This window comes from Ahaetulla prasina, chromosome 3 (genome assembly GCF_028640845.1).
Source record: "Ahaetulla prasina isolate Xishuangbanna chromosome 3, ASM2864084v1, whole genome shotgun sequence".
NCBI classification, from domain to species: Eukaryota; Metazoa; Chordata; class Lepidosauria; order Squamata; family Colubridae; genus Ahaetulla; species Ahaetulla prasina.
In genome coordinates this window covers 20,931,527-20,953,940 of record NC_080541.1, presented here as the reverse complement: position 1 = coordinate 20,953,940, position 22,414 = coordinate 20,931,527, and the positions used below count along the sequence as shown (strand labels likewise).

Genomic DNA, 22,414 nt, shown 5'->3' with positions numbered 1-22,414 from the left:
CCTTACCCGCCATCGCAAAGCGCAAGCTGCAACCACAGAAATTAAAGGTACAAGACTACCAAGGGAATCGCATCCCTGTTCGAGGGGTAACGTCCGTCCACGTCGGTATGGACAATACAAGAAAACTCTGCCCATCACCATAGTCGATGGGACCCTGCCAAGCTTGTTGGGACTGGACTGGTTCCGAGCATTGGGCATGGGGTGACTGGAATCTTCAGAAGCGAAGTCAACCTCAAAGGCACTCATGAAAGAATTTGGGGCGTTTTCAGAGACTGCCTGGGCAGGGGTTGGACTAGAAGGCCTCCAAGGTCCCTTCCAACTCTGTTGTTATATATTATATATAGTCATTTCATGCTTATATATATTATGTTGGCTTGCAAGCCAATCTCCTCTTGACATGAAATATGGGTGGGAACAAGGCAAGGAAGTACAGAAAAAGTGGTTATGTCATTTGGGGCCCAAGAATGAATTGGAATGGTGCAGTATCTGTTTGGTATTTGCTTGAAGATGGTCTTTGTTTTAAATATGTAGTTTAAACATAGGAACATTTAAGAGTGAATGTGAAAAAGAAATGATCAAAAAGCACAATTATTTTGGTAGTTCATGATGAAAGAGTGAGAAAACTAGTGAGGGACACGAGAGTGAAGGGCTCTAAACATGGCATATATGATTAATTGGTAGTTTCAAGCCAATTTTTGCTGTTAGCAGGTCATTAAGAAACATATGAATATAAGAAAGAAGTTGTATTTCATGCTTGTTGATTTTGAAATCATCACGGACCATAGACCTTTGCTAGGTCTGCTGGCAGGCGATCGCCCAACGCCTGTGGCACTTTCGCCCAGACTGACCCGATGGACTATCTTCCTGGCAGCGATTCTACAAATTACTACACCGGCCAGGAAAGGAATTAGGGCATGCAGACGCCCTGAGCAGATGCCCGTTACCAGAGACTATCAAGACCCCACTCCGGGATACCAGTTCTACTAATTGACTCTTTGGACTCTGGCCCAGTCACATCCAAAGAGGTGGCTCGGGCTTTGTACAAGGACATTACAATAAGAACTGTAATTGGTTGGGTACAAAGAGGTTGGCCCGCTGCGCCGGGCGAGCGTTTTAAAGGGTTTGTAAAAAAACGTGGGGAACTCTCAGCTCAAGGGGGGTGCCTGCTATGGGGGATCGAGTGGTGATCCCAGAGAAATTGAGGAAAAGGTATTGATCTCCTTCACGAAGGCCACCCAGGGATCGTGAGAATGAAGGGTCTAGCGAGAAGCTATGTGTGGTGGCCCTTAATGGACTCAGAAATTGCTGAAAGGGTAGGGAAATGCCAGGCCTGCCAGGAGTCCAGACCACTACCCCCAACGGCCCCGATTCGGGAATGGGAGAGACCCCAGGGCCCTGGTCTAGGATCCATATCGATTTTGCCGCCCTTCCACGGCCAAACCTTTCTGGTAGTAGTCGATGCCTACTCCAAATGGCTGGAAATCATTCTCATGAGATCCATGACAGCCGAGGCCGTGATTTCAGTCCCACGGCACCTATTTGTAACCCACGGGTTGCCCGACACGTTAGTCTCCGATAACGCCCGCAATTCCACGGCAACCCAGTTTGAGGGTACTTGGCAGAGGAGGGCATCCGGCATGTCCTCTCGGCGCCTTTCCACCCTGCGTCGAATGGCCTTGCAGAACGCTCCGTTCGAGCGCAAAAGAAGCATTGTCCAGAATCAAGCCAGGCGATTGGCAAACAAAATCGATACATTCCTAGCAGTCCAACACAGAACCCCTGTCACAACTGGCGCAGCCCGGCAGAGCTATTAATGGGCCGGAAGCTCAGGTGCCCACTAGACCGCTTAAACCCAAACTACACACCAGACGGTTTCAAAGGACACGAAAACAAGAGGAGATGGCAGTAGGCGACCTAGTGTGGGCACACAACTACAGCGAGGGCCCGACCTGGGTAGCAGGAAAATCCTAAAGTAACAGGACCAAAATCATATCTAGTAGAGATAGAGGATGGCCGGGTATGGAAGCGCCACATAGACCAAATAAGGAAACGCATAACCGGTAAACAGAATCAGAAACAGGCTCTGACTATCCAATGCTTGAAAACACCACTAACTCAAATCCGGGGCAAACGCAAGACTTATCTGGGTTCCAGGAGGTCCAGCGACGCCAACCGGTTCCTCCTGAAGACAGCAGGACCGACTCTGCAATTAATCCAGGGCCGGATGGCCTAGAGGAGGAGCTGAGAGGAACAAATAGTCCCTCCAGTCAGCTCGACTCACTCCCAGAGAATGAATTGCGCAGGTCCGAAAGAGTCAGGAGACGCCCAGTCTACTTGCGTGATTACGTTGACAAATAAGATGTTAATTTTATGTAGATATAGGTAAAGTGCCTTCTGGGAGGGAAGGAGTGTAATGTATCTTTAAAAGTTTTGGCGGGAAAATAGCACGTTGCTGATTGGTTGAAGCCCCCGGCTAAACTGTATATAAAGAGAGGTTTTTCCCAGCCCGGGCTGCTGGGTTCACCATATAGTAAAGAGCTGTTGTCACTATCCTGGTCTCCTGCCTCGTTATTGCCCGAATCTAACAGAATTAGTTTCCAAATTAGTGTTTACAATTGCCTTCTTCAACTTGGTGGAACCAAGTTTAGTTGGTGCTGTAACTCCTGTAATTTCACTCCAAAAATACTCCAGCTTACAACAGTGGTATGCTGGCAGAGCAATTATTAGTGTTAGATCATGCATTATTGAGAGAAATAAGGGAAATATGCTTTATCCATTTGACTCAGATGTGGGTCATTTCTGTTCCTAAAATAAACTTGGCCAGCCAAAGGGAACGGGATGCCAAAACCAATCCTTTTCTGAATATGCAGAAAGAATAAACAGATGGTGTTGATAAGAGCAAGGAGGTTATTTATGACCTGTTTTGGCCCTTGGAGAAAACATGGAGATAGCTAGAGCAATCTTCCCCGATCTGTCCTCTGTATGTATTGAACTATAGAATAGAATAGAATAGAATAGAATAGAATAGAATAGAATAGAATAGAATTTTTTATTGGCCATGTGTGATTGGACACACAAGGAATTTGTCTTGGTGCATACGCTCTCAGTGTACATAAAAGAAAATTTGTCTTGGTGCATATGCTCTCAGTGTACATAAAAGAAAAGATATGTTCATCAAGGTACAACATTTACAACACAAATGATAAATGATAAATACCCACCATTCTCTTAGATCAGGTGTGATTTAACGTTGGCAACATTCAAACTTGTGGACTTTAACTCCTAGAATTTCCAGCCTGGATGAGGAATTCTGCGAGTTGAAGTCCACAAGTCTTAAAGTTGCCAAGATTGGACACCCATGTCTTAGAGGAATTATCCAGTCTAGCACATTTGGAAGAGAAGGGCTGAGGAAGCCTCAACTAGATTAATAAAATATATTCAACTTTTATTTATATTGATTGATCCCAGAAATGTATATTTGTTTCCTTCCTTCCTTCCTTCCTTCCTTCCTTCCTTCCTTCCTTCCTTCCTTCCTTCCTTCCTTCCTTCCTTCTTTTCTTCCTTCCTTCCTTCCCCAGGATTCAGTATATTTGCCATTGGAGTTGCAGATGCTGATTATGCAGAACTGGTTAACATTGGCAGCAAGCCGAGTGACAGACATGTGTTCTTTGTGGATGACTTTGATGCCTTCAAGAAGATTGAAGATGAGCTGATCACTTTTGTCTGTGAAACAGCCTCTGCAAGTTAGCAGTTGTTTCTTTACTTTTTCCTGCCTATTGCCACAATTTTTTTAAAAAAAATGCATTTTGCTAACTTGATCTTCAGAATGGCGCTGTTCCTCTTCATGTGTACTTAGAAGTAGGACCCATTAAGTTTAATGTTTTCTCCCACATAAGTGCGCACTTGATGGTAGCATTATAGAAGTGTACGTTGCATTTATAGTCAATTTGGTTGGTGGTCAAAATTGCTAATAACAATTTCAAATGTACTACTATAATTACACTATAAGTTAATTAAGAACATATAATGTACAGAAAGTAAGAAACTGGTTCCATCATGTAAAAACTCCTTCGCCAAGTTGGATAGAATACTTCTATCTATGTTAAGACGAAACCCATGTCTTTAAAAAAGTTTAAAAAAATTTAAGAGGACAGAATTGGCTGGAATATGCGCCTTAGAGGGAGACCACAGCTGCGATATAAGGATATCTGTAAGAGGGATCTAAAGGCCTTGGGAATGGACATTAACGACTTGTAAACCTTGATCTCTGATCGTTCAGCTTGGAGGCTAAAGATGCAGCATGGCTTTCTCCAATTTGAAGAGACATTTGTTCGGCAGGCTGAGGCAAAGAGGCAGTCCCGGAACCAGCGAAATCTGGGGGCTGGGCAGGGGACAGAATGTATCTGCCCTCAGTGTGGAAGGGATTGCCACTCTCAAGTTGGCCTTTTTAGTCACACCAGATGCTGTTTTAGGACCTCTTTCCAGAGCATGATACTATAATCTTTTGAGACTGAAGGATGCCAATGATGTCTGTTTGACAGTGATGACGGTCAATTTGCAAGTAAAAAAGAGAACAATTTAAAAAACTGAGCAATTTTAGAAAAAAGCAAATGTAAAGAAGGCATCCTGATTCATTTTAGTATAGGTATGTAGGTATGTAATATTAGCTGTATTATTTCGGCTACAATATTATAACAAACCATCTTTGTCTCCATCACGTCTGTATACTATTTAATGCATGACATTCACCCTTCTGTTTCTACCATCTTCTTTTTGTGCCATATCCGTCATCGGATGTTGGCGATCATGTTGGCGATCCTATTTTTATCAGTAGCTGCACGAAAAAATGCTGGTGAGTTTTGTCCAAACCAGTCCTTTAGAATTTGAAGCCATGATGTTCTTCGTCTGTCTGCTTTCAATCTTCCCTTGGAGGATTAAGAGAAGTGTGCCGTATTTTTCTGGGTGTCGCATCACATGTCCAAAATATTCTAACTTTCGCTTTTTAAATGGTTTTGATGATTTCCCTTGACTTTCCCAGGCAGCTTATCACCTCCTCATTTCTGATTTTGTCAACCCAATTTATATGTAACAGCCGCCTGTAAAACCACATTTCAAATGCTTCTAGTCTCTTTAAGTGGCTTTCTGTCAGAGACCAACTCTCTACTCTGTAGAGCAGGATAGAAAAGATGTAGCATCTGGCAAGCCTGATTTTCAATCTTCCGCTCATGTTGTGACTGCAGAAAACCTTTTTCATTTTGAAGAATGCTGTTTGAGCTTTCTCTATCCTTGTTTTTACTTCACTGGTTTGTGTTTCTACCATACATTGCAGTAATAAAGCACCCAATATAATACAGATCAGGGGTCTCCAACCTTGGCAAAGACTTGTAGACTCCCAGAATTCCTCAGCCAGCAAGGAGTTGAAGTCCACAAGTCTTAAAGTTGCCAAGGTTGGAGACCCCTGATATAGATGGTCTTTGATTAACAACCAGTCACTTAGAAACAGTTTGAAATTATGAAGGACTGCCCAAAAGCTACTTACAATCCACATCCAGACTTCTGATGACTGCAAGATGGATTCATTTGGGGCCCTTGGCAACTGGATTATCTTTATGGCCATTTGCAGCATTCTGCACTGGCATGACCATGATTTATGACATATTTTCCTGGTTACCAACTTTTTTTAGCCTGTTTCCAGCAAAAACACCCAAAGGAATACTGATAAGCTCAACCCTCATTCGTTTGCTTAATGATTGCCATGTTCATTTAGTGATGAGCGTTCACTTAATGGCTGCCACAAAAAAAAGCCATAAAATAAAGTTTGGTCACATGTCTTGACTTATGACTCTCACAACTTATAATGGAAATTCTGGGTTCCGTTACAGTCGTAAGAAGAGGACTACCTCTAATGGCTGCAATTCATATAGCAGTGTGTCATCATGAGCTATTGAATGCCAAAGGGAGTAATAATGCAGTGATTGCTTGCCTGTCTCAGCTGCGCAAAATAAAGACTTGTCTGCTAGTATTCAAAACATCTGCTTCCCTTCAAACTGCAGCCACAGAGCGGTGATGACTTTGTTTGTGAAGCTTTCCAAACGTGGAATGGATTTTCAGAACAGATGGAGAAATTCCATCGATCACAACAAAGACAACATTGCTGTGTTTACTTCAATAAGGTGAAGAATCAATAGCCTCAAGTCTATATCTAAAGTGTTTATAGGAAATACTATGGTGCAAAGAAACTTGGCAAAGGAATGCTCGATAAAATTTTGACACTTAAAAAAAACCACTGCTGTGTTTACAGGCCACCTTCTGAAGCTTCGACATGTTTTAATGTCTTGCGGTTGATGCAGTTTTTCATAAAAAGAAAATATATAATACCACTTGGCATTATGACTATCCTTTCTCAGAGATAATTTGTTTTCTTCCTTTTTACAGCTTGTCCATTGGTGTATAAAGAGGGCAATAGTTTAGCAGGTATGTTTTTATTAAACAAGTACATTTTTCATTTCTGCCAACCAGTGGTGGGTTTCAAAATTTTTTACTACCGGTTCTGTGGGTGTGGCTTGGTGGGCGTAGCATGGCTTGGTGGGCGTGGCAGGGGAAGGATACTGTAAAATCTCCATTCCCTCCCCACTCCAGGGGAAGGTTACCGCAAAATCCCCATTTCCTCCCGATCAGCTGGGACTCGGGAGGTAGAGAATAGATGGGGGGGGGGCAGTCAGAAGTGGTATTTACCGGTTCTCCGAACTACTCAAAATTTCCACTACCAGTTCTCCAGCTACCAACCTAGCACGTAAAAAATGCAATTAGAAAAATAGGGGCCACTTTTGGTGGGAAGGTAACAGCGTTCTGTGCACCTTTGGCGTTTAGTCATGCCAGCCACATGACCACCGAGACATCCTCGGACAGCGCTGGCTCTTCGGCTTAGAAACGGAGATGAGTCAGGAACGACTAGCATGTATGTGCGAGGGGAACCTTTACCTTTAAGCAAAATTAACGTGAGCCCTGGGATTCTGCAATGATCATAAATACATGCCAGTTTCCAAATGTTTGGATTTCTGATCATGATGGGGATACCGCAATGGTTCTAAGTGTGAAAAACGGTCATAAGTTACTTTTTTCAGTGCCGTTGTAACTTTGAATGGTCACTAAACAAATGATTGTAAGTCTAGGACTACCTGTACCAGTCTTTCCTTAATTAGCTTCTTCTACTTCCTGTACAATGGAAACTGAAAGCATAAGGTCATGTTTTGCTAGTTGTGCAATTATCAAGTAATTGTCAGATGGTAAGAATTTGCAGTGCCTGAGTTGCTGAAGTCTTCATTACATAACACACATTTAACTCCCCATTCTGATTAAGAAGTAGAAATGACGCACATATTTCTCTGTTTTGGTTTCTAGGGTTTAAAATGATGGAGATGTTTGGCTTGATTGACAAAGAGTTTGCAGCTGTGGAAGGAGTATCTATGGAACCTGGGACGTTTAATGCCTACCACTGTTATGGACTGCATAAGGATGCATTGGTCTCTCAGCCAACCAAGTACGTATTGTTATTGTCGGGCGCAAAGAATCAGGATCCTTCATTAAGTTCAAGCACAGAAAGTTTATTTAGAATAGAATAGAATAGAATAGAATAGAATAGAATAGAATAGAATAGAATAGAATAGAATAGAATAGATTTTTTTATTGGCCAAGTGTGATTGGACACACAAGGAATTTGTCTTGGTGCAAATGCTCTTGGAGTACATAAAAGAAAAGATATGTTCATCAAGAATCATAAGGTATAACACTTAATGATACTTACAGGGTACAAATAAGCAATCAGAAAACAATCAATATCAATATAAATCGTAAGGATACAAGCAACAAAGTTACAGTCATGCACTCATAAGTGGAAGGAGGTGGGTGATGGGAACGATGAGAAGATTAAAAGTAGTGCAGACTTAGTAAATAGTTTGACAGTGTTGAGGGAATTATTTGTTTAGCATAGTCATAGTGTTCAGGAAGAAACTCTTTTTGTGTCTAGTTGTTCTGGTATGCAGTGCTCTGTAGCATCGTTTTGAGGATAGGAGTTTCGTTTATGTCCAGGTTGTGAGGGGTCTGTAAATATTTCCACAGTCCTCTTTTTGACTCGTACAGTATACAGGTCCTCAATGGAAGGCAGGTTGATAGCCATTGTTTTTTCTGTAGTTCTGCAGTTCAGAGGACTGTTTTTTCACAGTCCTCTGAAGTCTGTGTCTGTCTTGTTGGGTTGCGGAACCAAACCAGACAGTTATATAGGTGCAGATGGCAGACTCAATAATTCCTCTGTAGAACTGTATCAGCAGCTCCTTGGGCAGTTTGATTTTATTACAGCCTATACACAAGAACAGGGATCTCCAAACGTGGCAACTTTAAGACTTGTGGACTTCAACTCCCAGAATTTCTCAGCCAGCCATGTTGGCTAGGGAATTCTGGGAGCGGAAGTCCACAAGTCTTAAAGTTGCCACATTCGGACAACTTTGTACAAGAATTTGGTCAACTAACAGTCAGTACTAAATTGATGCTAGATAAGGGTCCATGGGATTTAAGAGGGGCTGGATTTCGATCTCTTGGCAATGCTAGGACTCTAAACTGATTACTTCTCCTACAGCTATAAAAGTAGTCCTCAATCAACAACTGGTCATTTAGCAACTGTTCAAAGTTACAACAAACCTCCCCAGAGCTACTTATGACCCTGTTTCAAAGTTCTGATGGCTGTTCCTCCCTCCCTGTATAGTCATGTGATTTCATTTTGGGTGCTTAGCAAATGACCAATATTTACAGGTATTTTCAGTGTCCCATGGTCACCTCACTGCAATTTAGGGTGTTTATTACCAGTTTCTGGCAAAAAATAAAAAAAAAACACAACCCAATGCAAACAAAAGATTTGCTTAATGACTGCCACATTCATTTAACAACTGTCACAAAAAGGGTTGTAAAAGCAGGTTTGGTCACACAGTAACCTGCTTAATTTGATTGCGGCCAGACATCAGGGGCAATCTCTAATATTATAGTTGTAGGCAACTATTAAAAAAATAACTTATGCAACCTAACAATGTAATATCAATGTAATTTTTGCATCTAGGAATGGGAGTTCGATTATTTGGGAGTTACAGTGATTTACTTACTTATTTATTTTATTTTATTTTATTTAGAAACTGTCCATCTTGCTCAGAGGGGCGGCTGTGTGCAAATACAGAATATTGGTCTATTGGTTTGTGCATGCTTGTTTTGCACACGGCCTTGAACGCAGATATACATTGCACATAGCGCTAAAATTGCATGAAGTAACAAAGACATCCTGCAATTTCTGTACATGGTGACAATTGTTTTGCATTAAAACAAACAAGCAAAAAAAAAAGCTTTTTGGCTTAAAAGTTTCCCTGATAAAGAAGTATTGCCTAGGGAAAACGATGGTGGAAAAAGACACAGCATCTGGAAATTCTCCCCCAGACATTTCCTTATTTCCTGAAAGATTTCTCACTAATTTGTAAACGCCTTGAAAGAATTCCAAGCAGAAATCTGATGGATGCCTCACAGCTTAATTTGCAAGTCGAGTCAGTGGTTGCACTGAGATGCAGGACTAAGTCAAAGTTTAGGGTTACATCTGCAGTCCAGATTTCCCTTCCTTCTCCTCCTCCACTGTGACTTCTAGAAGGCAATTAGAAACATTTGCTTCAGCCTTCAGTATAACCCCAGTATTGTCGTACCTCGGCATTTGACTGCTTCAAAACTTGTCGAATTCAATACTTAATGTGTTTTGAAGCAGAAATCTTGCCACGGTGCTTGTTTTTCTCTTGGTAGTTAATGTGCCATGAAAAGTTTGCTGATATCGGCTGCCTTGTGACTTGCTATTTCTTCAGGCTGAAATAGCAGGTCACTGGGTTAAGTCATGTGGTTTTTCTCTGTACCTGTCGGTTTTAGTATTCAGCACATCTTCCGGAACGAATTACTGACGAGAACCGAGTTACCATTGTATGTCATTTCATCCGAATGAGTACAAATCAGCCTGGACAAAAACAAAATAAAACATGCTTGGAAGTTAGCATGTTCAAGACATAAACCAGTTTAAACTCTCCACAGTTTTTTCCTATTCAGATTAAACCAGAAACAGCAGTAAGCTGAGAGCAGTGAATGGTTTAAATCCATTGTATGAATACTACGTATACGCTGTATATGCAGGTAGTACCCAATCTACTGCCAATTAGAGTCATAAGTTGTAATGGTCATAAAGTGGCTCATCATATGAACGATGACTGATTTTATTACCTTTGTTTGTGTCGGTTGTTAAGTGAGCGCTATGGTTGTTAGGCAAATCCATTGTTTGCTAAGGGATGTTTTGCTAAAAATCCGGAAGTAAATGCTGGTTTTCAGCAAAAAGAAATTGTGAATTGTGATCACACAGTTGTAAATGCGGGCTGGTTGTCAAGCATTGGAAATATGGTTACATGACTGCAGGGGAGGGGCAGCCCTCAGAACTTCAGACCTGGATTATAAGTACATTTTGGAGAGAATATGTCATATTTTCGAACATTTGCTAAGCAACCAATCATACTGTATGCATGGTTTTGGAGCTGTGGAGTAACTTAAAGGGAGAATGATAAATATTCTTTCCGCAAAAGAATCAGAAATGATCAAATATATGCCACCATGCAAAACCTTAAGCTTGTAAGTTGTTGTTGTTGATGATGTTATCCGTTTGCTCGAATCTATGAGCCAAGTCTCTCCACATCTTCCGATCTTGCACTACTTCTTTGAGTCTTTCTATCCTTTGGCTGGTGTCAGCTTTGATGATGTCCAGCCACCGTGTTCTTTGGCAGCCTGTTTCCTTTTACCACTAACTCTCCCAAACATAATTGCTTTCTCCAGTGAATTCCCCCACAGGACATGGTCGAAGTAAGTGAGATGCAGTTTCGTGATTTTGCCTTCTAGAAACTTAGATATCTACTGTTGCTGGAGGCTGAAGCTGAGACAATCACTAAGAAGTAATCACTAAGAAGTAAAAACATTTGCTAGACCAATTCTTGAATACAGCTCGCCTGTCTGGAACCCACACCTCATTTTGGACATTAATACAATTGAGTGTGTCCAGAAATATTTTACAAGGAGAGTTCTCCACTCCTCTGATCACAACAAAATATCTTATGCCACCAGACTTGAAATCCTGGGTTCAGAAAATTTAGAACTCCGCCGCCTCCGACATGACCTGAGTTTAACTCATAGACGTCCTTCCTGTTGAAGACTACTTCATCTTCAATCACAACAATACACAAGCACACAATAGATTTAAGCTTAATGTGAAATGCTCCAATCTTGATTGCAGAAAATATGACATTAGAAACAGAGTTGTTAATGCCTGGAATGCACTACCTGACTCTGTGGTCTCTTCCCAAAATCCCCAAAGCTTTAACCAAAAACTATCTACTGTTGACCTCACCCCATTCCTAAGAGGTCTGTAAGGGACGTGCATAAGAGCACCAGCGTGCCTACCATTCCTGTCCTAATGTTCCCTTTGATTGTATCCAATAAGCGCATAACCGTGCCTACCGTTCCTGTCCTCTTGTTTTTCTTTTCTTCTTCATATATATATATATATATATATATATATATATATATATATATATATATATATATATATATATATATATATATATGTAGATCTTTGGTTATTCGGTTTTCTCCCACAGAAATTGGAAGTGTCTTGGCGACGTTTTGACGAAGTCTCATTCGTCATCTTCAGGCTTCAGCTTCGTGCTTCTGGGAGCAATGTGTCGCCAAGACACTTCCAATTTCCAATATATATTACAATATATATGTTTTCTGAGGTTTTCGCGGGTGTTTGTATGTAGATCTTTGGTTTTTCGGGTTTTCTCCCGCGTAAAATTGGAAGTGTCTTCGACGAAGTCTCATTCGTCATCTTCAGGCTTCAGCTTCGTGCTTCTGGGAGCAATGTGTGACTGCAGCTGTGTCTTCCTTTTTAACTGCTAGTGGGGGTTTGAACTGATTGGGTGGGAGCTTGGCTGTGCTCTGATTGGATGGGGGTTTTTTGGTGCTCTGATTGGCTGGGGGTGTGTCCTGGTTGGGTGGGTTGGTTGTGCTCAGATTAGTCTGAGCTGCAGGGGGATTTGAGCTGGTGAGCTGCATAGCTGTTGTTTGGCTTCGTGTTCGTGGTCGTGCTACATCTTCATAGTGGGTGTCAGTCTGCTGCATGTATGGATTGGAGGGGTTTGAAATGGCTAATGTTGCAGCTGCGGTCTGGCTTCTGGTCCTTGGTCGTGCTTCATGATCAGTGTGGGTTTGGGTCTGCTTTCTGGGTGGATGTGTGGTGGTGACATCCTGTGTGGACCTCGTGAGTGTGGGTCTGGTGTCATTCCTCGTGTTAGGGGCTTGGTTGTGCTCAAATTAGTCTGAGTTGCAGGGGGATCTGAGCTGGTGAGCTGCACTGCTACTGTTTGGCTTCGTGGTCGTGTTACATCTTCGTAGTGGGTGTCAGTCTGCTGCATGTATGGATTGGAGGGGTTTGAAATGGCTAATGTTGCAGCTGCGGTCTGGCTTCTGGTCCTTGGTCGTGCTTCCTGATCAGTGTGGGTTTGGGTGTGCTTTCTGGGTGGATGTGTGGTGGTGACATCCTGTGTGGACCTCGTGAGTGTGGGTCTGGTGTCATTCCTCGTGTTAGGGACACGTTTGTCAATAAGGGCAGGTTTCCAAATGGCTGGTAGGCGGGAGGTATCATCTCGTTTGTTCATGCTGTGTGGGCGTTTTTCTATCTCGATGGCTTCTCTGATTATTCTGTTGTTAAAGTGTTCAGTTTTGGCGATAGTTCTGGTCTTTTAAAGTCAATATCGTGTCCTGTGACTTTAAAGTGTTGGACCAGGGAAGAAGTTGGTTCCTCTTTTTTGAATGAGTTCTTGTGTTCTTCAATGCGTGCACTTATTCTTCTGTTGGTTTGTCCAATGTATGTGGTGGGGCAGGCGGTGCATGGGATTTCATATACTCCTTGATTTTCTAACTCAATTTTGTCTTTGGGGTTTCTTAGGATGGTGGATATCTTTGGTTTGTGCAGAATGCTGTCTTGATGTTATGTTTGTGGAGGATCTTGCTGATTCTGTCTGTGGTGCCTTTTATATATGGGAGGAGGGCTGTGCCATTTTCTTGCTCTCTGTCTTGGGTTTTAGTGGGGGGTTCTTTTTGGATTAGTTTGGTAATCTTATTTCTCTGGAATCCATTGGATGTTAGTACGTTTGTGAGAGTGTGTAGTTCGGTTTTTAGGTGTTGTTCGTCAGCTAAGCATTTTGTTCTAGAGATGAGTGTCTTGGCTACGGAGTTGATCTGTGCTGGGTGGTGGTGTGAGAGTGCAGGTAGATGGTGTGTCCTAGGGAGCCATTGGGTTTCTTGTAGACTAAGACATCTAGGAAGGGAAGTTGGTTGTTAACTTCTGTTTCCATGGTGAACTGTATTTTGGGGTGTAGGCTATTGAGGTGTGTGAGGAAGTTTTCAAGTTTTTCTTTCCCGTGTGGCCAGATTATGAAGGTGTCGCTCACGATCTGAGCCAGAGTTTGGGTTTGTGATCAGATTTTTCTAGTGCTTGGGTTTCAAAGTGTTCCATGTAGAGGTTGGCAATGACAGGTGAGAGGGGTGATCCCATGGGTGCGCCTTCTATTTGTTTGTATTTTTGTCCGTTATAGATGAAGTATGTGTTGGATAGGCAGTGGTTGGTCAGATCTAGGATGTGCTTGGGGGGGTTATATTTGTTTTGGATAGCTGTCAAGGCTTCTTTGATTGGCACTTGGGTGAAGAGGGATATGACATCAAAGCTCACGAGACTGACACCCACTACGAAGATGTAACACGACCACGAAGCCAAACAGTAGCAGTGCAGCTCACCAGCTCAGATCCCCCTGCAACTCAGACTAATTTGAGCACAACCAAGCCCCCACCCAAACAGGACACACCCCCAGCCAATCAGAGCACCAAAAAAACCCACATCCAATCAGAGCACAGCCAAGCTCCCACCCAATCAGTTCAAACCCCCACTAGCAGTTAAAAAGGAAGAAACAGCTGCAGTCACACATTGCTCCCAGAAGCACGAAGCTGAAGCCTGAAGATGACGAATGAGACTTCGTCGAAACGTCGCCAAGACACTTCCAATTTTACGCGGGAGAAAACCCGAATAACCAAAGACCTATATACAAACACCCGCGAAAACCTCAGAAAACAAATATATTTATATCGTATAGTTATTTCATGCTTATGCTTGTATATAATGTTGTGACAAAATAAATAAATAAAATAAAAATAAAAGTATCCAGCCTAAAATTACAGGGGGGGCAGCATTTAATGTGGCTACTTATGACAACAGAAACGTTAAGGGCTGGCCCTCATCTCATCTGTAGAGAAGCTCCAGAAAGAACTAAAGCTGAAGTTTCAGCTGCAGTAGATAGATTTCTGGCAAGGACCCAAACTGAAATTGGAACTTAATAGACTTGTCTTCGCCAGGAAATTTCTAATTAAAATTTCAAAGCGATGTCATAAATGTTTGACTGCAGTTGAGTAACTAGCTAAATCTGTTTAGTATCAACACTCTGCAGGTTAAGCTAGGTGGTTTATTTCAAAACTACTGAGAAGTGATGTGGCCATTACTTATCTAGCAGTTGTACAAAGCCTGCTCTATGTAAAAGCCAGAAATTAGACCTCATGATTCAATTTTATTGCTTTCCAATAAAGCAATTTTATCTGGAATGGAAGGTGGATGTTGAGATATTTCACCATTGCAAATCACCACTCTTGGCATAGACAACGGGACCCAGAAGAAGATCTGCTAGTATATCTATCTTGCACCCTTAGTTTGGATTTGCACTGTATTTGTGCAGTAACGCTGTAGAGTTGTTCTTTCCCTGTAATTGCAGAGTCATGATGATGATGATGGTGGTGATGATGATACCCATTCAGTCGAGTTCGACTCTTGATGACTCTATGGGCGAGGTGTCTACATCTTCCAATCTTGCACTAGTTCTTTGAGTTATTCAATGCTCTGGCTGGTGTCAGCTTTGTTGGTGTCCAATCATTGTGTTCTTTGGCATCCTAGTTTCCTTTTACCACTAACTCCTCCCAACATAATTACTTACATACCGTATTTCTCAGAGTATAAGACGCTCTGGGCTATAAGATGCACCTACCTTTTTTGGTGAGGAAAACAAACAAAAAAAAAAGAAATCTGCCTCTGCCTCCCAGCAATTTTGCCTCGTTGCAGCAAACAGCAAATAGCCTGCTTTATTTTCATTTTTGTTTTCAGCATAGCTTGATTAGCACAAGAAAAAAAAAAGTGCTCGCAGCAATTTATTCCTTGCAGCAAGCAGCAGAGGCCCCCGCAAAACAGCTGAAAGTCGGGAGGCCGATCCAACAATCAACTTGTGCTAATTAGGCTGTGCTGAAGCTGAAATGGGCTGTTTCTTCTTGCTGCTTGCTGCAAGGAGGTAGGAAGGTAGAGGCCAAAGGGTGGGGGCAGTGGGTGGTGTATAAGACGAACCTAAATTTTTACCCCCTTTTAGGGGGGAAAAAGGTGCGTCTTATACTCCGAAAAATATGGTAATTGCTAAGAGCTGTGGTGGCACACTAGTTAGAATGCAGTACTGCAGGCTAACTCACTGCTCACTCCAGGAATTTAGTTCTGAGTGGCTCAAGGTTAAGCTCACGCTGGTAAAGCCTGTTATTAAGAACACAGTAGCCTGCAATTACTGCAGGTTCGAGCCCGGCCCAAGGTTGACTCAGCCTTCCATCCTTTATAAGGTAGGTAAAATGAGGACCCAGATTGTTGGGGGGGCAATAAGTTGACTTTGTAAAAAATATACAAATAGAATGAGACTATTGCCTTATACACTGTAAGCCGCCCTGAGTCTTCGGAGAAGGGCGGGGTATAAATGTAAACAAAAAGAAACACAAAAAACCTCAACCATCCATCCTTGATAGGTTGGTAAAATGAGGACCCAGATTGTTGGAGGCCATATGCTGACTCTGTAAACTGCTTAGAAGAGGGGTGTAAAGCACTGTGAAACAGTATATAAGTCTAAGTGCTATTGCTATTACTATTTCTCCAGTGATATTGCAGGGTATAAAGGGCAAACTATAAAACCACGGCATGAAGTCAAGGGACATATGGATGAATCACCAAAGCCAACAGTGTTGCCTTCCTTTCCCCTTAAATTTGGGAAGTTGTGTATATTGAGCAGTATTTTCATATCTGGTACAGGTAGTCCTTGACATATGACTGTAATTGACTGTAATTATGACTTATGACTGTAATTGAGCCCATAATTTTGATTGTAAGTCACACAGGTTCTTTGGCAGCCTGGTTTCCTTTTATCATTAACTCTTTCCAACATAATTGCTTTCTCCATGTGACCAGACCAATTTTACTACCTTTTTTCCTGGCAGTCATTAAGCAAATGTCATTAAATGAATGCCACACTAATTAGGTGAACCTATTATTTGCTACTGAATGGTTTTTGCAGGAAACCAAATGTCGGTTTCTGTGAAAACATCATCAATCACGGTGATGTGACCATCAGACACTGCAAACAGCCATAATTGTGGGCTGGTTATTGAGTGCCCAAAGTATTGTCACACGGCTGCAGGGGGACAGCTCTTGGAACTTCAAATCCAGGTCATAAGTAGAGTTTAGTGTTTTCATTGTAACTTTGATGATTCACTAAGCAACCAGACGTAAGTTGAAGACTACCGATACCTAGTTCTGCAGCTCTGAATGAAATGTCTATAGAGATTCTCTGTCATCCAGGTCTTGGTTGTCCCAATGGTGCTTTTTCCACAGGCAACTGGATATTCTGTTTTTCCCTTGAAGACTTTTCGCTTCTCATCCAAAAAACCATCGTCAATTCTGAAGTTTAGTTTAGTTTAGTTTATTCGTATTTGTATACCGCCCTATCTCCCGAAGGACTCAGGGCGGTTCACAGGCAGATAAAAACATTTATGTACAAATTAAAATAACCATTAAAAAACTTATTCTAAAAGCCAAATTCTTAAAAAATAATATAAATATTAAAACCAATTTAAAACCCCTATAAATTTAAAATCTAGTGAAGAAGCTTCTTGGACGAGAAGCGAAATGTCTTCAAGGAAAAACAAAGAAAGTCCACTTGCCTTTTGAAAAAACACTGTTGGGACTCTGAATGAAACCCACTTTGGGTTATTGCTCTAAGTTTCTCCAGGCATTAAATTCATTCTGCGTGTGCGAAAGGTTTTGTAGAGATGGAAAACAATGCAAAACCAGCACAGTAGGCCATCCTTCCATATTGGATCTTGTTTAATCTTTGACGATCCATCATTCTGCCTTTAATCAATTATTCATTTGTTAAGAAGAAGAAGAAAAAGATCTACAACTTGTGCTGGTTTTGGAGAGATGCCTGGGTAGACATCTCACTGTCGTATTATTTTTGGATTGAAATTTTAATTTGCTTTCCAAGAAAAAAAAATATGAACAGATTCTTTTTCTCTCAAACATTTACAGTAACCATCTTGGCTCTTAATGAGAAGCTGCCTACATATTCACTGGCGTGTTCCCAGGATTAATTTTTCCCGAGGCCAGACTTATGCTAAAAAACAACAACAACCTTCCTTATTTGTTAAAACGGTTCATCATTTGGCATAGGGGCTGAATGCTGAAAACAGTATTGCCTGGAAAAAGAGCATTTTGCTAAGTGGAGAGAGAAAGCTAATTCAGCTCGTATGTGGATTCTTGCAGATTTTAGGGATTAGGAAAGGGATTGGGGGGGAGGGGGAAACCAAATTTGAAACGTGGCATTAGAGGAACATGAGTGGAGGAGGGAAGAGTAAACCTTAAGGATATTGCATGTTATTTTCCAAACCAAACCCTTGTGTACGACTGGAACCAATCAAGTCAATAATGTATAAGTAATAAGCATTTAGTTACGTTTCCCAGTTAAATAAAATGGTCTCTCGCGATTCAAAAGCTGTCTCCTGGATACCAGAGATGCGAAAAATGGAATCGATTAGAACTTAGGAGCAAGTATTTGATTTGCTCATTGGCTGGATGGTTTACAAGAGGTTCCTATAGCTCAGGTTGCTATAACCGGTTGCTGGGTGGGTGTGGCCATGATGGGCGTGGCCTACTCGGCCTCCTGCACCATGGTGGGAGGGGGCGTTTTCATCCTCCCCAAACTCCGGAGGCTTTACTCGAGCCTCTGGAAGGGCAAAAATGGTCTCCCCAGGCTCTGGAAGCCCTCTGGAGGCCAGAAACAGGCCTGTATCCAGCCTTCCCAAGCTTCCAGTAGGCCTGCTGTTTGCCCTCCCCGAGCCTCTGTGCACGTCCTGCACTTACCTGCATCCAAAATGGGCTACGTGGGGACTTGAGTGGGGATGGGGTGGGCGGGGTCAGACAGTGGGATTCAGGGGTTCTCCGAACTGCACAGAATCTTAGCTAGAGGTTCTCCTGAACCCCTGCAAACTCCCAGCAGCTCACCACCACTCAGAGCTATAATAATCCTTCTATTGCATTAGCCCTTCAGATTTAGGGATATCTGAATTTTTCCTAAGCTTATGGACATTCTTTTGATTTCTTTCGAAATTCCAAGCTTGCAGCTGAGGACATCCCTCCTCCAGTAAAAGTTCACCAAGTTTAAATTGTACATGATCCCTTGACCTAATCCACTGATCTTCAGGAATTTCTCTTTCATTTGTTAGCCTGAAGATATATTCACCCCCCCCACCCAATTTCCTTTTATTTCAGGAATATTGATGAAATGTTGATGACAAGTCAAACTTTAGACATGTGTTTCATATGTGTGTTCAGATTTGCAAATCCTACTATTTTATTTATTTATTTATTTATTTGTCGTAACAATATATACAAGCATTGCATAAAGGGTTATATAATATATGAACGTATATATGAGGAGAAACGAGGTACTATAAACATATATATACATAGGGGAAGAAACAATAGGACAGGAACGGTAGGCACGTTTGTGTTCTTATGCACGCCCCTTAGAGTCCTCTTAGGAAAGTGGTGAGGTCAACCGTGGACAGTTTTTGAGTAAAGCCTTTGGGGTTATAAGAAGAAACCACAGAGTCAGGTAATGCATTCCAAGCATATACAATTCTGTTACAGAAATCCTGTTTTCTGCAATCTAAACTGGAGCGGTTGACATTGAGTTTAAATCTGTTGGTAGCTCTTGTGATATTGTTATTGAAACTAAAAAAGTCATTGACAGGAAGGACATTACAACGGATGATTTTATATGCTAAACCCGGATCCTGTCTACTATGCTAGAGATAGAATAGAATAGAATAGAATTTTATTGGCCAAGTGTGATTGGACACACAAGGAATTTGTCTTGGTGCAGATGCTCTCAGTGTACATAAAAGATAAGATACGTTCATCAAGGTACAACATTTACAACACAATTGATGGTCAATATATCAATATAAATCATAAGGATTGCCAGCAACAAGTTATAGTCATACAGTCATAAATGGAAAAAGATTGGTGATGGGAACTATGAGACGATTAATAGTAGTGCAGATTCAGTACATAGTTTGACAGTGTTGATGGAATTATTTGTTTAGCAGAGTGATGGCCTTCGGGAAAAAACTGTCCTTGTGTCTAGTTGTTCTGGTGTGCAGTGCTCTATAGCGTTGTTTTGAGGGTAGGAGTTGAAAAGTAACCTAGAACTAAGGCGAAATTCCCTGACAGTGAGAACAATTAATCAGTGGAACTACTTGCCTCCAGAATAGAATAGAATAGAATAGAATAGAATTTTTATTGGCCAAGTGTGATTGGACACACAAGGAATTTGTCTTGGTGCATATGCTCTCAGTGTACATAAAAGAAAAGATACGTTCATCAAGGTACAACATTTACAACACAATTGATGATCAATATATCAATGTAAATCATAAGGATTGCCAGCAACAAGTTATAGTCATACAGTCATAAGTGGAAAGAGATTGGTGATGGGAACTATGAAACGATTAATAGTAGTGCAGATTCAGTAAATAGTCTGACAGTGTTGAGGGAATTATTTGTTTAGCAGAGTGATGGCCTTCGGGAAAAAACTGTTCTTGTGTCTAGTTGTTCTGGTGTGCAGTGCTCTATAGCGTCGTTTTGAGGGTAGGAGTTGAAACAGTTTATGTCCAGGATGCGAGGGATCTGCAAATATTTTCACGGTCCTCTTCTTGATTCGTGCAGTATACAGGTCCTCAATGGAAGGCAAGTTGGTAGCAATTATTTTTTCTGCAGTTCTAATTATCCTCTGAAGTCTGTGTTTTTCTTGTTGGGTTGCAGAACCGAACCAGACAGTTATAGAGGTGCAAATGACAGACTCAATAATTCCTCTGTAGAATTGGATCAGCAGCTCCTTGGGCAGTTTGAGCTTACTGAGTTGGCGCAGAAAGAACATTCTTTGTTGTCCTTTTTTAATGATGTTTTTGATGTTAGCTGTCCATTTGAGATCTTGCGATATGATAGAACCTAGAAATTTGAAGGTTTCTACTGTTGATACTGTGTTGTCAAGTATTGTGAGAGGTGAAAGTATGGAAGGGTTTTTCCTAAAGTCTACCACCATTTCTACGGTTTTGAGTGTGTTCAGTTCCAGATTGTTTTGGTTGCAGCACAAGGCTAATCGTTCGACCTCTCGTCTGTATGCGGATTCGTCATTGTCTCGAATGAGACCAATCACTGTTGTGTCATCTGCGAACTTCAGTAGCTTAACAGATGGATCATTGGAGATGCAGTCATTGGTATACAGAGAGAAGAGAAGTGGGGAGAGCACACAGCCTTGGGGGGCCCCTGTGCTAATTGTACAGGTATTTGATGTGATCTTGCTTAGCTTCACCTGCTGCTTCCTGTTTGTTAGGAAGCTTGTGATCCACTTACAAGCCTGTTCTGGTACCTGTAGCTGGTTTAGCTTAGTTAGGAGAATGTCTGGAATGATGGTATTGAATGCTGAACTAAAGTCTACAAAAAGGACCCTTGCATAGGTCTTTGGAGACTCAAGATGTTGTAGGATGTAGTGCAGAGCCATATTAACAGCATCATCTGTTGATCTATTTGCTCGGTATGCAAATTGCAAGGGGTCTAACAGCAGATCTGTGATGGTTTTCAGGTAGGAAAGCACTAGCCTTTCAAAGATAGTACCATTGGTTATGATGGTTCTTCTGTAATGATTACAGTTAGTCCTTGGCTTACAACATTTGTTTAGGGACCATTCAAAGTTACAACAGCACTGAAAAAAATTACTTATGTTTTTTTTCACACTTGCAATCATTGCAGCACCCCCCATGGCCACGTGATCAAAATATGGATGTTTGGCAACTAGCTTATATTTATGATATTCACAGTGTCCCAGAGTCATGTGATAGTACTTAGCAATAGCACTTAGACTTCATAGTGCTGTTACAGCCCTCTCTAAGTGGTTTACAGAGTCAGTGTATTGCCCCCAAAATCTGGGTCCCCATTTTACTGACCGTGGAAGGATGGAAGGACGAGTCAACTTTGTGAGATGGTTGGTATCAAACTCCTGGCAATGAACAGTGAGTTAGCCTGAAATACTGCATTCTAACCACTGAGCCACTACAGCTGATATGTGATCACCTTTTGCAGGCTTCTGACACGCAAAGTCAACAGGGAAGCCAGATTCACTTAACAACCGTATTACTAAGTTAACAGCTGCAGCGACTGCAGTATTTACCAGCTATGTATGGAGATGGTGACTCTCATTGCTCAGGAATCCTGCATGCAGTTTGATGGAACATGTTGATTTTGCAGATATGGGGATCCATGTAGGCAGTTTTTCAATAAGGTTGGCTCAAAACACTGCAGTTACGACTGCATCACTGCCCTATACCATTTCAGACACATGGTTGTCCAATCTCTTCTTAAAAACCTCCAGTGTTGGAGCATTTACCCAGTTAAAATTATGAAGGTGCTTCAGGGGCAAAATGAGAGTGTCCTCTTAAGAATGCAGTACTGCAGGATAACTCACTACTCACTCCAGCAGTTCGATTCTGCCAAACTCAAGGTTGACTCAGCCTTCGGTCCTTCTGAGGTCAGTAAAACGAGGACCCAGATTGTTGGGGGGCAATATGCTTACTTTGTAACCCGCTTAGAGAGGCCTGTAAAGCAGGGGTCTCCAACCTTGGCAACTTTAAGACTTGTTGTCGTGTCCCACTCCTCCGCTGACGGCTGGGTCCGGGAAATCCGAATCAGGCTTGCCTCTGCAGCTCTGCCCAAAGTCCTAGCAAAGTCCTCAGAGCAGGCAGGAGACCAGTAAGTGACTTCAGCAAGATAAGTTTGACTTTTGCCTGACTCAGAGACTGCCAGAAAGTAGCTCCTTTATATAGGCCATGGGGTGTGGCTCCA

At 41.9% G+C, this 22,414-nt stretch overlaps 1 protein-coding gene across 1 annotated transcript in view; it reads left to right on the top strand.

Moving 5' to 3' along the window:
• The window catches only part of COL14A1 (collagen type XIV alpha 1 chain), a 175,114-nt gene that overhangs the window by 90,890 nt on the left and 61,810 nt on the right, over positions 1 to 22,414 (top strand). The window contains exons 29-31 of the mRNA XM_058177897.1: positions 3,579 to 3,743; positions 6,436 to 6,474; positions 7,402 to 7,540. Coding sequence (XP_058033880.1) covers positions 3,579 to 3,743; positions 6,436 to 6,474; positions 7,402 to 7,540 — 343 coding nt within the window. The remainder of the gene's footprint in view (positions 1 to 3,578; positions 3,744 to 6,435; positions 6,475 to 7,401; positions 7,541 to 22,414) is intronic.